Source organism: Lepidochelys kempii, chromosome 4 (genome assembly GCF_965140285.1).
Source record: "Lepidochelys kempii isolate rLepKem1 chromosome 4, rLepKem1.hap1, whole genome shotgun sequence".
Taxonomy (NCBI): Eukaryota; Metazoa; Chordata; order Testudines; family Cheloniidae; genus Lepidochelys; species Lepidochelys kempii.
Window position 1 is genome coordinate 87,827,783 of NC_136383.1, and position 17,251 is coordinate 87,845,033.

Below are 17,251 nucleotides of genomic sequence, written 5' to 3' on the forward strand. Positions count from 1 at the left end.
AGAGAGGATGTGGGGTTTGCCCTGCTGGAGGGACACCTATACTGTAATGGCCTTGAGGTACTAATTGTGTTGCCTGTTTAGCCTCCTTTCAGTAGAGCCTCCACATAGGTGAATAATTTACAGGAAACTAGAGAGAAAAGGGGGTTGAGATAATATCTTTTGTTGGTGAGAGAGACAAGCTTTTGAGCTTACTCAGATCTCTTCTTCAGTTCATCTCTTTGTAAGCTTGTCTCTTACCAATAGAAGTTGGTCCAGTAAAAATATTACTTCACCCACCTTTTCTCTGGAATATCCTGGGACCAACATGGCTACAACACTGCATTATAGGAAACTATCATGTGAATGCCTGCCTGCTGAATGTATGTGTGGAGCTTAGCTTGTGAATGTTGCAAATATTTTCTAGCCATGTATGATATACAGCATATGCCAGAATCCAGATGATGCAGTATATTTGTCCTCTCTGTTAACAGCTTGTCCCTGAAGATTAGATGATATCTCATTGATAACCTGAACAACCTGCAATAATGGATTAATTTTTTAATACTGTTCTGTAGGTTTGGCAGTTTTCCACCAGTGGACCAGTCTTTTCATCCCCATGTATCTCAAGTTTAATTAAGCAAGAAATATATTTTGGCTCCCATGACTGCTTTATCTACTGCTGTAATATGGAAGGTAATTTACTGTGGAAATTTGAAACCACTTCAAGTGTATATGCAACTCCCTTTGTTTTCCATAGTCATGACTTGGAGAGTGAAACGCTGCTGGCAGCAACATCTACAGATGGTACAGTGTGGGTCCTGAATGCTAAAAATGGATTGGTAGCAGGTGTCGAGAAACTTCCAGGAGAAGTATTCTCTTCCCCTGTAGTATGCGGCTCAAGGCTTGTTGTTGGCTGTAGAAATGATTACGTTTATTGCCTGGATTTGTGCATTGCTGAAAAAACAAGAACTACTAGGATGTGTTAAACTGCCTCATCTCTAGTGTTTACACTTGGATGTTAAGAACATCCTTGAATTGTACTTTAAAGCACCCAGGCCTGTGCGGTCCTGCTCTTAGCCCATTCTACTTTTGTAAAATTGATCATGTTTGCAAACATTTTAGTTAACAATTTTGCACCAACAGGCATGTCTACGCTGCAATAAAAGACCTGTGGCAGTGAGTCTCAGAGCCTGGATCAACTGACTTGGACTCATGCTGTGCGGCTAAAAAGAGCTCTGTTTAGCTCCGTAATGGGAGCTCGAGTCAGTTGACCCTGAGCTCTGAGACTTGCTTCTGCAGGTTTGTTATCGCAGAGTCAATGTACCTGTTTTCATGCCTGGAGTAGGAAAAATGTGTGGTTTTCTTTTAAAATTGTGCCTATGTGCTGTTAAAAACACGAGAGTGCTTAGCGGCAACAGTGTGTAATATTTTTAAAAAAAGTTATGTGGTCATGGTCAACATTAAACTCCCCCCCATCCCCCCAATCATGATCTCTGAACACATTTTTAAGGTGTTAGTGTCTGCATTAGGTGGACATTGGTGCTAGCTAACATGTTTTCCAAGTCAAGCGATTTTCCTAATCAAGAGAGGGCACTTGACTTAATGATATCTCAGCATCACTTGTCTGATTTAAGATGAATTTTGGTGGGAAAATAAATGTGTTCGCTCTGATATAACTGTTTCTGGCAATTTATATTGAATTTTGTGCCATATGTCATGTCTAGCATGAAAATGTGAAAATAGCTTGTCTGTCTGGCCTCAAGTTTTCCAGTATTTGGTTGGGAAATTTGGTCTTTTTATTGACTGTATTAACATATTTTGTAAACAGATAACTGTGTCTCCGTGTATCTACTCACATGCATAGACCAAGGTGTTCTGCCCCTCCCAGCACCTTCCACTTGAGCTTGCTACCTGTTGTGGGGAATCCTTCAAGGCCGATTATTCTATTCTATATAGGTTTTTAAAATGCATTCAGGGGATGCAGCAGGGCCTGGGCCAGCCCTGATGGGGGGGGCGGGGGGAGACGAGCGTGGCCCAGCCTCGGTCCCCAGCTGCAGCTTCCTTCTCCGCGCCCCCCCCCCCCCCCCCCGGGTTTGGGGGGAAAGGGAGGGAGCAGACGGGTAAGGGGGGACATGAAGTGGAAAGTTTGGAGACCATGTCTCGATCATTTTATGGTATCTAGGGAAGCTAACCTAACTTGCAAGAATAAACTGAATCTTCAGTTTTACACAGTCCATTAGTAAATGCTTAGCCCAAAAATAGTTGATTTCAACATTATGAACTTTAAACTGGAACCCATTCCAAAATTGCATGATTGTTATAAGCCCATGTTTGACTTTAAATACAGGATATTTCAATGGATATGTCTATGCAGCATTTTGGAGCAGGTGGGAGCAAGCTCTGAGCCTGGGTCGACAGACTCAGCCTAGTGGAGCTTTCATTAATGCTCTAAAAACAGCTGTGTAGACATTTTTGATCTAAGCCAGGTGTGGCCAAACTGCACCTCATGACTGCATGTGGCTCTTTTAGTGTTAGTGCGGTGAGCTGGGGCTCGGGCCTTCAGCCCCGCAGGAGGTTCCCAGACTCAGGGCTTTAGCAGCACATGCACAACAGGAACTTGCATCACGCAGTGCTGTGCGGACCTTGTGTGCTCAGGATATCCCTGCATTCTGCACAAAGGCTGTGTTTGCTGTTCATAAGTCAGATTTCAATAGTTCTCCGAGTAATGATCTCTGTTTGGATTCCGACCGTGGGGTGCGCATGCGTGCCATGTGCTGGAGCCAGAACTGTTCATAGTAGTGTCGGTTGACCCGCATGTGGGTCATGCGTCAACTGTGTGACACATCTGAGGCTTTAAGAGGCCATGCAGGTCCAGTTTCCTCTTACTGCCACATGGCCAGAGTCAGAACCTCTGTTCCTTGGTGCTCTTAGCTTGCTACAAGTACTGTCTTCACCTTTTTCCTGTAGCTGTAGTTGCAGTTAAGGCTAAGATTTTGTCAGTGACTTTTACTAAAAATTACCGACAGGTCATGGGCAATAACCAAAAATCATGGACATCTGTGACCTGTCTCTGACTTTTACTAAAAATAACCCTGACACAATGGATAGGGGGGTCTAGCACCCCTCTGCTGCTGCTGCTCACAGCAGCTGGGAGCTGTGGGTCCCCACTGCCTGTGGGCTCAGCGCTCCAGGACCGCAGGGAGTTGCTTGGTGCTCCGAGGGTTGCCTGCCACCTGCTGTGGCTCAACTCAACATGCCCAGTTGGTTTGTTGTTGTTTTTTAATCAGGTTTTCTAAATCTTTTTTTTGTTGATGTCCTCTGGATTCTCTGTAAATCATCTGCCTATTTCCTAAAGTGTGGCACCTAGATCTGGACAGGTTAAGCCTCATCAGTGCTGGGTAGAGTGGGACAGTTACCACTCGTCTTATGTACAACTCTGCTGTTAATACCTCCCAGAATATTGGCCTTTATTGCAACTGCATCACTGTGTTGACTCATTCAATTTGTGATCCACTTTGACTCCAGATCCTTTTCAGCAGTACTACTGCTGACTTGACTACAGCTAAACATTCAATTTCCTGACAAGCTAGAAGGAGAGGAGGTAAGCTTGCTTTTGTAGCAACCTTGACAAAGGTTTGAAACATTAATAATACTTACCAATGGTATTCTAATGTATTAGGCTTTGAATACAATGACCCATTTAAAAAAATTTAGCAGTTTTTGTACTAAGCATTTACTAATTAGCTTGGATCATTGAGTAAAACTCAAGACTCAGTTCAACATATGTCCAGCTGTGAAGCCATTGAGCTTAGTGACTTTTAAAGCTTCTGCATGAACAATTAAAATGGTGATGTTGAAATTAATTTTGTATTGTCATTTTTTCCCAGTTCAAAGTAACCAGCAGCAGTGATGTGAATTTGTTGCATCTAAATTTCCAGTGTCTATCAATGACAAAAGCTGTATTTTAAACTCAGGAACCATTTTTTTATTTAAGTAGAACGTTTTTCAATAATGGGACCATTTACGTTAAAATATGAAAATAAAGTAGAAATTACACTAATGTATCCTTTCTTCATAGGTCTTGTTACTCAGTTTTATTGTTGATAAAAACACATAGCAAGACACCTGTAGCACTAAAAGTTCTATTTATAAATCTGACCTATATCATTAACAGAAGGAGACAGTGAATACATACATCATCTGATAATTTTGACTGGATTATAATTTAATAGGAATTAAAATGACGTTTGTATAAGAAACAATTGCACTGTAAAACATTTGAAAAATTAAAAAAGTACAGAAAACAAAAACCTCACAATTATACATTTTGTACATTACTATATGAACATAGAGGTTAATCATATATAACCTGTTCAGAAGAAATGGTATTTTGTGTTTATAAATTACAAAAAAATTGAGACCTTCTACATAGTGGTTCATTCAGTTCTTAAAACATTTTTGCTGATTTGAATAAATTCAGTAGTAACAATTTTTTTATTTTACAGAATTCTGACAATTTGTTCAGAAGACGCAACAAAGTTAAAGCAAAGTAACACTTCACAGGTGTTTAGTGCAAATTTCAGTGTTGATTTTACATGAAGTGTCAGTGTTCAACTTGTAGACTTTTTAGAAGTGTTTCCAAGCAAGTACTGTACCTACTGAGTGCAGTTTTTAGTATACTAGATACCCTACACTTGGAAAGACTCTGCTTTGAATCTTTAGGTTACAACCATCCTTAATCAATTCAAACTGTGCTATAAATATGCCTAATGTTGTTTTGGTAGGTCAGTTCATTTTGTCATGCACAATAGCACCTTAAATCATTGAACGTTCCTTGATCATGACTACTGTTTTTTCTCTACCTTTGTGGTTGGCCTGCTCCCACCAACCCCCTGCATCTCCTTCCTGGTACCCCCACCCCCCTTCTAAAACTGCATCCAAAATTCTGGTGTTTGATTTCAAGCAGTTTAGAGTTATAATTACAAGAACAACTCTATTGCACACTTCAAAACCCAGATGAGATATAAATGTACATTAAGTAGTGCTACTTTATGGGACTAATTAAACACACACATATTATGGGCCCAATCCCCCCTTCAGATAACCACAGACCTCTCATTGAAGTCCATAGGAGTTGTGTGCAGGTACCAGAGAGCTCACTTGTTCCTCTGTGTATAAAAATTTTAAATACTTAATATGTTAGGAGCAAGGAGAGAGTTTTTAAAGGTTCTAGTTTAAATATGAAAGAGTGGAACACTGATTGCGCAAGAGCCACAAGAGCAAACCTATTTCCAGCTGCACCTCTATTGAATCTAATGTCTGTGTTTGTGCTATTTTAAGTGTGCTGCTGAACCTTTGTTTCCTACATAGGATGCAGTCTATTCAATAACTTTTGCTGACTAGCTTTTTTCAGTTCTTAGAACAAGGATGATAGTACAAGGCTCATTGTTTTCTGCTTTATTTACAGTTTGCTCCCCTCCTCATGCGATGTATAGCAATGTGGCTAAAGAAAAGTAATAATATGAAGTTATCAGATACATTATGCTGTAGTAATGCAATTTTTCCTCTCTCATTGAAATTGCCTCCTCTTAAAATGCTCTTATGGCTCAAAAGAAAACATATATTTTTAAACAGAGGGGGATTTGCAGCAATATGCAAAGTTCATTGAAAACACAGGAATTTTTTAAGGAAGATGACGCTTGCTTTTTGTTGGTGTAGTTACTATGTGTAAAAAGCCATTTTAAAAAAAAAAGCACAACTTCCTGGGTAGAAAATTTAAGGATGCTAACATTTTTTATTACATTTTAAAGACTAATTTAAAAAAAATTCAGCTGCAACAACTGATTCCTCCAACTCCCCATGTAAGTAAATTTTTTACTCAATTTTACAGCTGGGTTGTCTGAAGTCACTCAGGGAACAACCTTAGCAAGAATTAGCATTCCAAACCCGTTTTATTCTCTGTTCAGGAAACTGAATTTTAAATAAGTTTAAGTTACTACCGTGTCATGAGGATCCCAGAGCCTTGGTTTTCTGATTTTTAGGCCCCAGTCCTGCAAACATTTACACATGAATAACTTTACACCTGTCAACAGTCCCTTTAAACTCAAGGAGACTCATTAGGTATGTAAAGCAACTCATGGACACAGTTATTTGTAGGAATAGGGTCTTAGATTGCAAGTGCTCTGAGCACATGGATGGACTTTGCCTCTGAGTGAACGGGGGAAACACTTTTTGTATCCCTGCTCCATCACTTTTTGTTTGGTTGCCATATGAATGTTAACTAGAATGATAGGCAAATTATTTACTTTTTTTGAGGAGGGAGGTACAGCAATTGTGTTGAGTCCCCAGCATGAAAGACAATAGTGCCTCAGTAATTGGATGCTACCATCACTTGCTATCACTTCATTCACAGGTGGGAAGAAGTCTCCCAAAATGCCTTGGATGGGGAGAGGTTTTCAAATTGCAAATAAACTGCATCAAACAGAGTTCAAAAGCGACCACTGGGGCTAAGAGGAGGGAACTGATATAAAAAATGAATGTAAAATGCCTGAGTGGCCAGAACCTTTTCTTTGTCTGCATGGAGAAGAGAGATCCAAAACCTCAGACTCAAATGCTCACAAAATTTGAAAGAGCTTTTGATCTGAAGTTCTGTCCCCTCTTTTTATACCGGGCAAAACCAAAATCTCACATTTGAGTAGCACTGAATTTTGATAAATTGGATCTGAACTGTATGCCTGGGCCCACTCTCTACCTAGTTTTTCAAAGCAAAGGGATCTATGATGTGAGCACACACTATAGTACCTAGAGCAAAATGGTGATCAGTTTTAAATCCTTCACGGAATGCATTTAAATTTTGTTCAGTTTCTTTTGTCCTGTGTAAAAAGCTGAATCAATAAAAAGGAGAAAACAACTAAGAAACAAAAGTAAAAAGCAAAAAGGTTAGTTTACTTAATGATCTGTGGACAGTCACTCCAGGCTTTTGCTTTCCTCTTGGCTAGGGCCAGCCAGGCTGGTTCTGTTGACACAGGGTTAGCATCAGGAGTAGAGAATCTCTTGGTAACCTCTTTTGCTAATGGAGTTGATGGAACAGAATCTGAAATCTCCACTGTTTGATTTGGGAGAGAAAAAAATAAAACAGATGAAACATGCTACACTGTAGAATAATAGAGAACTATGAACTTTGCTGTGAATGTGTTCACAAAATGTACAGATACCGTATCTTTAAAACTTTATCTTTAAGGTGCCACCGGACTCCTTGTTGTTTTTTAAAACTATAATTCAGTCTTCCTTTTTTTAACTTTCTATATATGTTGAAAACCAAATTAATTTGGCTCAGATTTATAGATGAAGAAAATTGGTCATTTAAAATTGGACTAACCCACACACTTGAACATGGTGCTACGCTGAAAAGTAACTCAGCGAACATGGAATGGTAGGACACTATTTTTTATAGTCTCAATGGTTTTCAGAGCAAATTTGCTCTGATTATAAGTAAAAATGCTGTTTTTAATTTTGTTGTCAATCTTGGAACCTCCCCACCCTGACAAGCTAGATTTTTTCCTCCTTATGTATAATCAATAACCAAGTTTCTCCAGGCACAGTTCTGCTCTCTTACACATATGCAACCCACTGTCTCCAAATTGTGCCCTCTGAGACACCTGGGCAAATCAAGGTCAATACATTTACACAGAAAAATGTAACTAAGTAGAAACTGCAGAGCTATCAATTCTGATGTTACTGTTTAAGTAGGAGTAGAATCTAGCTCCCCTTCCCATAGCTACTTGTCTGCAAGCTTAACAAGTACCAAAACCATTTATCACTAAAACAAACTGATATCTCTGATTATATACAAGTGGCGTATCTGTTGAATAAGAAATTGCCTTTTGCAGAGTCACTTTTCAGAGCAGAACTGCATAAAGTATAATGCAGGGATCAGATGACAACATTACTAAATACTATACTGATGGATGCTATAGAAAAACCCTTAAATAGACTTTTGCAAGTCTATTATTCTGTAATACAGGGACAATCTCTGCTTTACCCCCAATTATTTTATGACTAGAAATTTTAGAATAAATTTCCTTGATCAAAGCCTGTAGAATTCAATGGGCTGGGAGTATGTGTAATTCCATGGGCAAGTTAATGATAGAAAGGTAAGGGAGCGGTCAGTTGAGTCAAAAAAAAAAAATCTACAGAATCATAATTTCAATTATGTCACCCTCTGCAGTGTGGCAGAGAGGACTCGTTGCCTGCTCCATTTCCCAGTATTCTGGGTGGTGGAAATGTTTATAATCCAGCATCACTGGAAATGGGTATCAACCAAAAGCCCTGTCTCCCATGAATACAAGGGTATCAGACATTACAGACCTAGAACAATTATGTAAATTATGTTTGAGAAAATGTTTAAAAATCAACTTTTTAAAAAAAAATTATACTTTAATGGAGGTATGTCAGATATGCAGCCCTCACAAAATTAAATTGTGGCTTCAACTGACGGTGTTGTATTATCAGTTAATGCTGAGAATACCTGATTAATTTTTTTCATGTTTACAGATTACTAAAAGTGGAAGGAGTGCTTCAAGTTGATTTGTTGTCATTGGCGATAAAGAAACATTTCAGTATTGATTATCAGGCCAAAAGACTTGTAATGAGGCACTGGTTAAGACATCAGCATCGAGCCAGAAATCACTGGAATTCATCTGAAAACTGCATGCACGTAGTTACATAACATGCATTACATTACGTAATTAGAATCAAAGTAATTTATTACAAAAGAGTTGATCATTTTTAGGTATCAATGGGGAGGTGAAGAGTACCAACTAGTAGCTGAAGAACACCACTTTGGAGAATACCACTGAAGAGGACCTGGTTAAAACACAACATTCAGTGGCACCTTACCTGCTATAAGAAGAGCACCCACTAAACTGAATTTGGCAAGGCTGGAGCGGAGGTACATCGACCATCAGAAAAAAGTTGAAGATGCTGGGACAAGTGCTGGGTGTGGACAAGACTTGCCTTGTACTTATATTGAGAAGACCACCACCTTCTGCCCTAAACTGAAAGCATGGAGGCCTCCATGAAGCACAGTTTCAACATAAGACACTGTATGAAGCAGTCGCTCTTTGTGAGAATGTTGCATGGAAAGTTAAGTTGGTGCATTGACCCAAAGGATACGCATGAATACACCACTGCTTATCCCATCGAGGACTGCACCGAAAATGTATCTAATGTGTTGTATCAAGAAAAAAACAATACAAACAAATACTGATTTTACTACTGCAAAGTGTGTGACTCAGCTGGAGTTCATAAATTCCCTCAGGCTCTAATGGATGGAAAGTGGTAGAGATGGTCAATGCAGAGGTGAAGTACAGAGAAATATGTGCTGTAAATGAAAGTGAGGAGGAACGTATGCTTAGCAGAAAGGCTTATAAAGCAGTTATTGAACTGTGGGATAGGGACATAGTTTTTAGCAATCCTGTCTGCAGAAATGAATCACTGCGTATGTCCTTAACAGCTACAAAAGGTGTGGTGTGAGAAGTGAAATCACTGATGTCGTCAATAGTATGAAGACTCCAGGTGCAGCTACTAAAATTTGTTTTTAAACAAAAGCATTTTGTCCTGTAGTACATAGGAGTTTCAAGGATCCATAGCTGATGCCAAACCTGAAAAAATAATACCCCATGACCTGTACTTCATTTTTAAGTGGTGCATTGATGGTTGCACTGACTTCAGCACCAGCAAGCATGAAGGTAAGCAAGTGGAGCACACAGCTGTCATTTTATCGAAAAGCCTCATGGATGAGTGCTTGAGTGAAAGGCAGTTTTCCAATATACACACAACAATGTTGTGGTATGTGCATAATCTACCACTACAATTGGCTGTTGCTTTAACAATTCATTCCAGAACCAATAGTAAATTCCTCAAGCAGCTTAGGCACAGCATTGGCTCCTCCATTGATTACAACAAACTACTCCGAGTTCTTCCACATCAATCCTGGTACCATGGAGAATTGCTTGAAGAATTTCATTGTTGCATGGCATAATGAAGCTGCTACCTCTTTCCGTTCAGTGCAGTTTCTTCCTAGTTCCTGTGAGGAGGCTGATACTAAAATTATCTTGAATGCCGTCAGTGCCACAGAGGTACTACTAAACTCTGGATTTTTGCACAAGACACAGATGTTTTAGTGCTCTCTGTGAAATGCTACCCAAGATTTCTGCAAGATTGTTTTTGTGGCTGGTGCTAGGGAACAATTGCTGTATGTCCCTCAGAAATGTGTTCCTATCCCTTGGACCATTAAAAGCTGCCACACTGCGAAGTTTCCATGCCCTTTCAGGATGTGACAATACTGGAAGTTTGGCTGAAAAGACCAAATTATCTTATTCAAAAGCACTAAAGATGTTCATATGCCGAGTTTACCATTTGAAGGCCAGCATTACCGCACATGCACAGCTACATAGCTGAATGTTTTCCAAAAGCAGATGGAGAAAAAGGAGAAAAACTGCCACTGACAAGAGTCAAGAGGGAAAATTCCATGCAGTAGAATGGCTCTAGGACATCCAGAAACTACCCTTCCCAACGGGACATAAATGAGTCTTGGAGAATGGACTGATCATGCCAGTTATGTGTGAAATACTATGTGGTCCCCGAACAATCCTTCTACTAAGTAAATGCTTGTGTCAAAGACCAGATGCTCACCATCCTGCAGATGTTTGGCCAGAAGTCTGCCTTGTACAGAGATGTGAGTGTGTTGTGCAGATGAGGATCAGTGTCCCGTGTCTAGCAGTGAAGCCCTAGACTGAGATGACACTGATTAACAAATGGTTTCAGTCTTACATGTCAAGGCTAACTTCATTAGGATCAGTGAAAGATCAGTATCTCTCTTTATGTAAGCAATGAATCACTGTTAAAGTATCATTTAAAAACAAACATTGATTTTTAAACATTTTCGTGTGTGTGTATATATATGTGTATGTATATATGTGTATATTTAATTGTTCTAGGTTTGGTACCACTGTGTTTGCAGGAGAAAGGACTTTTGACATATACCCAACTCAACCCATTTCTAACAACATTGTATTATTAAAATTTCCACCAACCGGAGGAGCTGGGATGTAGCATGTCGTCTCTCTCTCTTCACCCCGCTGCAAAGTATGACACTATTGGAATTATGATTCTGTAGATTTTTTTTACAAACCAGATGGCCCCTCCCTTACCTTTCTGTTGCTAACTTGCCCACAAAATGAGATTTTACTACATTATGCTCCCACACTAAAAGATAACTCTATAACCCCTGTCTTTATTTTCATGGCTCAGGTATAGTGCAAGCAGCCCTATCCTGTTCAACCCTGACCTAAAGGAACCACCTCTAGATTAGCACCACTGGAATAAGTATCAGATGTGGAGGCACTTTGTGTGGACAGCTGTCCCCTATCTATGGGACTGAGTCTGCCCAACTTTTGTAACAGATTTAAAAAAAGAATCTGTAACTGGTGGGGCAGGGTGTGGGGGAAAACCCCCAAAACTTTAAAAAGCAGACTGTTTCCCACAGTTTTTAAACTAATCAGTGTTTCTCTAAAATTCTATCTGACCCATTTTTTTGTCAGTAGGAATTCTATAAGCCTGCACAACAGCTGGTAGCAGAGAATTTGGAAAGATGGTTGCTTCTCTAGGTAGAGTGTTTGAAATATCACTTTCCAAACAGCCCCTGTTGTAGCTGCTTTCAGTGCAAGGCTGAAGTATCTTGGTTTTCAAATATTTTTCAGTTCTCTAAAGATATCTTTAACATGCATAATGTCATAAGGGACGGTAGATTTGCCAAGTTCCAGTGTAGGCCTTTATATTAAATGACTGCATGGTCATAACCTTCATCAACCACATCTATATTCATAATAAGCAGATATGATGCCTGTTATATTTGTTCTTCCAATATCGCTATTTGATCTCAGAGGTAAATAGTGACCAAGATGAAATCTAGTTCAATATATGTTTGAGGCACAATGAATTTTGATCAAAACAAGAGGTGTCAGCACAGGCATTGTTACATATTTCTGAAGACATTCAGACCCTGTTTGAAAATCTCTACATTATGAATTGCAAAAGTAATTTTTCCTGTGAAACTCAGTTTTTAGGGCGGTGAGGCTGAGTTAAGAGGGCCAGAAAAATTATAACTAGCTTCCAATGATCTAATTAGGAAAAAGTCTAGTATATAGTTGGTGGGCAGTTCAGAGGTAAATGTGTTTCACTGAATTCTTCTGCTATCAAGATATAGTCATTGGTATATATTGGCTGAGTGGTTAATAATGTTACAGTATTCATTATTATTGATCTATGAGGCATTAGACAACACTAACTGGATTACTTCATCACTTTTCAGCCAACTATAAACCATAACCCTTAGCACGTAGTAGTACAGAATATACAGATTCAGACCGACTTCTACTGAGAATACATAAATCAGATACTACGTAACGTTTAGCAACATTCTCTCAGCCTTCTTATGACTTACTATTTGGAGACAAATGTGCTATGTCAGAGGAGTTCTAACCAAAGAGCATTAGCAATACTTCATACTAATCCTTATTTTATTATAAATATTATAGTACCTTAAATTTTAAACATTATCTATTATTTGTAGTAGTAGTAGTAAAAATGTTTTTCATGTATATGTGAATAAGGAATCCCATTTCAATTTAGCTTTAATTTATAGCCGTGTATTATAGAATACTGTGATCAACACCAAAACATACATGGGTCCTGTATCAGTCGGTAAAATAAATCCTGGTCCCTGCACTGTTGCCCTGATCAGCACAGCACAATGGTTTGTATCAGCTAATTTGGTCTCTTCATTGCATAGACAGGATTTAACAGTGAAACACGCAAGGAACAAGTATGCTGTGTGGAGAAATATTTGAAAAGCCCTATTGATTATAGCCCTAACATAGCTGGAGAAGCACATTATTAAAATACAGATGTCTAAGACACCCATCACACCCTTTTCCACTTCACACTATTCTGTAAATTTAGAAAGTGCTTTCCCTGTAATGTTTTGCCAGTTACTTCAAGAAAAGTAGGGGTTAGGGGTGCAGGAGGGAGGTGCAGGGGGTAAGAATGAAGGGAGTACAGGGGCTGGGGTGAGGGGGCACACAGTGAAGGGGTTAGGGCTAAGGAGGGAGTGCAGGGATTAGGGGTGAAGGTAGCACAGTGTAGGGGTTAGGGCACAGGAGGGGGGCAGATCTTGGGAGTGAAGGGGATGTAAGGATTAGGGGTGCAAAAGGGGGAGCAGGCAGTAAGGGCAAAGGGGGCACACTGCAGGGGTTAAGGAGTGTGGGGAGCCCATGGGGGGGGCACCACACCCACAGGGGCCAGGGACACCAAGTTCGCCCAGAGTGTCATTTTCCCTAAGGCCAGCCCTGTGTCTGGATCTGGCAAAGTTCATAACTAAACAAAACCTTGGAATAGTATGGCCTCTTTGCTTTATGGACATACATACAGTACCAGTCTCATCTAGGGTTGCCAACTTTATTTACGGAAAACAAAATGCTCTGCCCCATCCCTGAGGCCCTGCCCGTGCTCACTCCATCCCCCCTCCCTCCATCACTTGCTCTCCCTCACCCTTGCTCACGCACTCATTTTCACCAGGCTGGGGCAAGGGGTGGAAGGGCAGGAAGGCTCCGTTTGGGGGTGCGGGCTCCAGGGTGGCACTGGGGATTTGGGCTGCAGGAGGGGGCTTTGGGTCTTAGCTAAGAGAGCCTGCCTTAGCCCCGCTGCAGATGGCTGGCAACCCTAGTCTCAGCCCTATAAACCAAATCTTGAAACAGAAGTGCTAATCTGGAAGCATCTGTCAAAATTACATTGTGAATTCCACACTTATAGTCTCTCATGGGCCTTCCAGTGGTCATTTTAAAAGTAGAAAAAGGATCTTACTTAATTGCCAGCTCATCAGACTTTACCAGGGATCTGACAGACAAGCTGGGTTCCTCCTTGCTGAAATAATAAAGATGCTGCAGCTGGAACTTAGTTTACAATTCTGATGATGATGTGTAAACCAAAAAAGAATCTAGTTCCCTCCTGAGAGCTCTACAATGTTACCACTAAAAGAAAGTGAGCACTATTGAAAACCTAAATCTATCACTGTACCTGTCACAGAAGTAGGAAGGGTATTGGACTTTTTGAACTGCTCTCTGCGTTCTAGTCTTGACATAGCCATCTCAATTTTCTTCTCATCTTCCTGAGGTGTAGGTTTTTGTAGTACACTTGCTTTGCTGATATTGCTGCCTTTATCATCTGACGGATTGCTTACAGCAGCCTAGGATGGAAAAGGAAAAGTGTTAGATCAGAACCAATCCATTATGTATTGTCCACTACAGTCATTCTCAACCAAGGGCCCAGGGCCCCCTAGGGGGCCTCAAGCAGGTTTCACAGGAGCCACCAAACAGGACCAGTGTTAGACTTGCTGGGGCCCAGAGCAGAAAGCCGAAGCCCTATCATGCGGGGCTGAAGCCAGAGCCACTGAGCTTCAAGGGGGCCCCTGTAGTGTGGGGCCCTAGGTAATTTCCCTGCTTCATACCCCGCTTGCTACCCCCTAATGCCAGCCCTGGGTTTTATATGCAGAAAACCAGTTGTTGTGGCACAGGCAGGCCGTGGAGTTTTTATAGCGGGGTGGGGGGCGGTGAGCCTCAGAAAGAAAAATGTTGAGAACCCCTGGTCTATTATATACAAATAAGAGATCTCATACTTGATGCTATCCCAAATACGATGCCTTACCCTCCTAACATATATTTGCTTGAGCTCTGAAGAACCGTGCGACGTACACTCCTCTTTCTGGTGCACAGCCTAGAAAAGTTTTAGTACCAAACACTACCCTCAGAAGCAGATGCAGGGCTCTCACTGGCTTTCATATAGATCAGCAGTTCTCAACCAGGTATCCGAGGCCCCTGGGGCGGGGCTATGAGCAGGTTTCAGGGGGTCCACCAAGCAGGGCCAACATTAGACACACTGGGGCCCGGGCCAGAAAGCCAAAGCATCCCCCCCCAGGGCTGAAGCCGAAGCCTGAGCAACTTAGCTTGGCAGCGCTCCCTATGGCATGCAGCCCTAGACAACTGCCCTGCTTGCTACCCCCTAATGCCAGCCTTGGCTTTTATATGAAGAAAAACAGTTGATGCACAGGTGGATGGTGGAGTTCTTATAGCATGTTGGGGTGGGGGGGAACCTTAGAAAGAAAAACGAGAACCCCCTGATATAGATGATGGCCTGTAGTGACAGCACCCCCAAATGAACAATGATGCTTTTATGTGCACATCTTTCATACGTAACTGATGATAAAAACATGCAAAATGTTAGTGAAATTCATGAAGGGCTGGAGATCAGATTGAAATTCAATAACAGTGTACAGCATTTTGTACTGAAAATTGGTTTGCAACGTTCTTCATTTGTGCAAAGTTAAACGCCAGACTTACCACCTGATTTTACTGACTGACACTTAAGCTTTTTATAAAATTTCACAAACTGAACAGGCATTCAAATACAACTAAATCAAGATATCAGTGTTATTTTTAAAAAAAGTTTTCTGAAGCTTCTTTGTTTATTATTTTACATTATCTTTAGCGAGCTTCTCAGCCTGCTTTGCCTCTCTGGCTTGTCTCCTCTCCTCTCTGGTAGCTTGCTGCTCACGAAATCCCTTTTGCTTTTGTAGTGCTAATGTAATCCACAGCGGTTGTGCAGATTCAACTTTTTCCATCAATTTGGAACCATCTAAAGAATGCCTGCTCTGGAGAACTGGCTTTTCTGTAAGAAAAAGGAAAGGACAAGGAGATTGGTTGAGTGCAATACAAAAGGTGTTCATTTTTCCTTAGTCCCTTACCTTAAAAAAATAAAATACAGCAATATAGACAGTAAACATTGTTTAAACACATTGAACTCAGTGTCAGTCACAGCTTTTCAAGCATTTATCACATTCTGAAGCAGATTTTGTTACTCATCAAGAAGAGACATTACAGTAGTCCAGCCTTAATACTTAGAAGGCCAAATTCATCCTTGGTTTAACTTCACTGGTGATCTTACTCCAGGCAGGAATTCAGTCTTGTATCCTAATTTGACATATGGACCCAACCACATCCTTGCATCCTTTGGTGAAGGAGCCCTCATGGATGGATTTCCGCAACCTCCCATTTCACTTTTGGCCTTCTATCTATTTTGATTCTTAATCCCTTTAGACCAGATGTGCCCAGCTTTGCCTAAGTGTGGGCTCAAGTGACGACTTGCCATAAATGCTATTTGTATAAAATGGAGGTCAGCTGGGTAGTCCACAGAGACTGGTGGTCCCAGTATGCAATGCTTCATCTTAATCTGAACAATATCACAGTGGAGATCACATGCTGGAAGCTGTCGTGTTTTCAGGCCCAACTTGTATTTCAAAACAAATGATAGCTGTTGATCTCACATAACACACTGGACCACATATGGTTATCCTAATGTTGGCCCACTTTTGACAACGGGACACAGTTCTGCATGGTCTCATATTTCTAGAGCCTAGAAATTACAAATTACATTCTCACTATGCTGGAGCTACAGATCTCCCTCCACAATGCAACAACTGAGGAGTAATGGGACACAGGGAAGCTCTGACCATATCCCTTTGCTGGCAACGGGGAAGGAAGATGGCTGAGGAGCCACTATCCTATCTCGCTGCCACTGCAGGGTCCCTCTCTGATGGGTTGTGAGGTTTATGGCAATCTGCCAGTGGTAGGGCACAAAGCCACTGAATTACAACAGGATCTAGAACATAGCCGTTTATAAAGATATATACAAGCTGTCTGAAGAATAATACATGAAGGGTAGTGTTACATACCAGTGGTTCCCAACCACTTCTCTGCCACGGCACACCTTCAGAATTTTAATTATTTTGAGGCACACCATCATATTGTCTCCAAATGAACTGGCCTCCTTATCACCTTGGTTTAAGCTGTTTACTACCTTTGCCATTCACAGTCTGTAGGGGCTGTGTGCAGAGAAGGGTGTAGGCAGGGAGAAGCTAGGGGCTGTGGGCAGAGGGGTGTAGCTCAGGATGTAGGTGGGGGGTAGCTAGGGGCTGTGTGCAGAGAGGATGTAGCTCAGGGTGCAGGTGGGACTGTGTCCTAAGGGGTGCTGCCGCTACAGGGCCCAGCCATGTGATCAGTCCCTAGTTGGCACAGTGGAGGCTGCTCCACTCGTGGCCATGTGCACGCTGGGCTGGGCTTGGCCATGCCGTCCTACACAGTCCCCATGGCCACCGGCA

The 17,251-nt window shown here is 41.2% G+C and overlaps 2 protein-coding genes across 12 annotated transcripts in view; one reads left to right on the forward strand and one right to left on the reverse strand.

Annotated features, from left to right (window-relative positions):
• The window catches only part of AASDH (aminoadipate-semialdehyde dehydrogenase), a 63,821-nt gene extending 52,212 nt beyond the window's left edge, over positions 1-11,609 (forward strand). For 3 of the 10 annotated variants that reach the window (XM_073341968.2, XM_073341967.1, XM_073341969.1), the window contains one exon: positions 555-7,299. In XM_073341968.2, coding sequence (XP_073198069.1) covers positions 555-965 — 411 coding nt within the window. In that variant the 3' untranslated portion in view covers positions 966-7,299. The other 7 variants (XR_012158665.1, XR_012158666.1, XR_012158667.1 and 4 more) reach the window with 4 other exon arrangements.
• The window catches only part of CRACD (capping protein inhibiting regulator of actin dynamics), a 70,505-nt gene continuing 59,002 nt past the window's right edge, over positions 5,749-17,251 (reverse strand). For both annotated transcript variants that reach the window (XM_073341966.1, XM_073341965.1), the window contains 3 exons: positions 15,572-15,762; positions 14,116-14,284; positions 5,749-7,084 (listed from right to left, as the gene is read on the reverse strand). In XM_073341966.1, the coding sequence (XP_073198067.1) occupies positions 6,924-7,084; positions 14,116-14,284; positions 15,572-15,762 (521 nt within the window). In that variant the 3' untranslated portion in view covers positions 5,749-6,923. The remainder of the gene's footprint in view (positions 7,085-14,115; positions 14,285-15,571; positions 15,763-17,251) is intronic.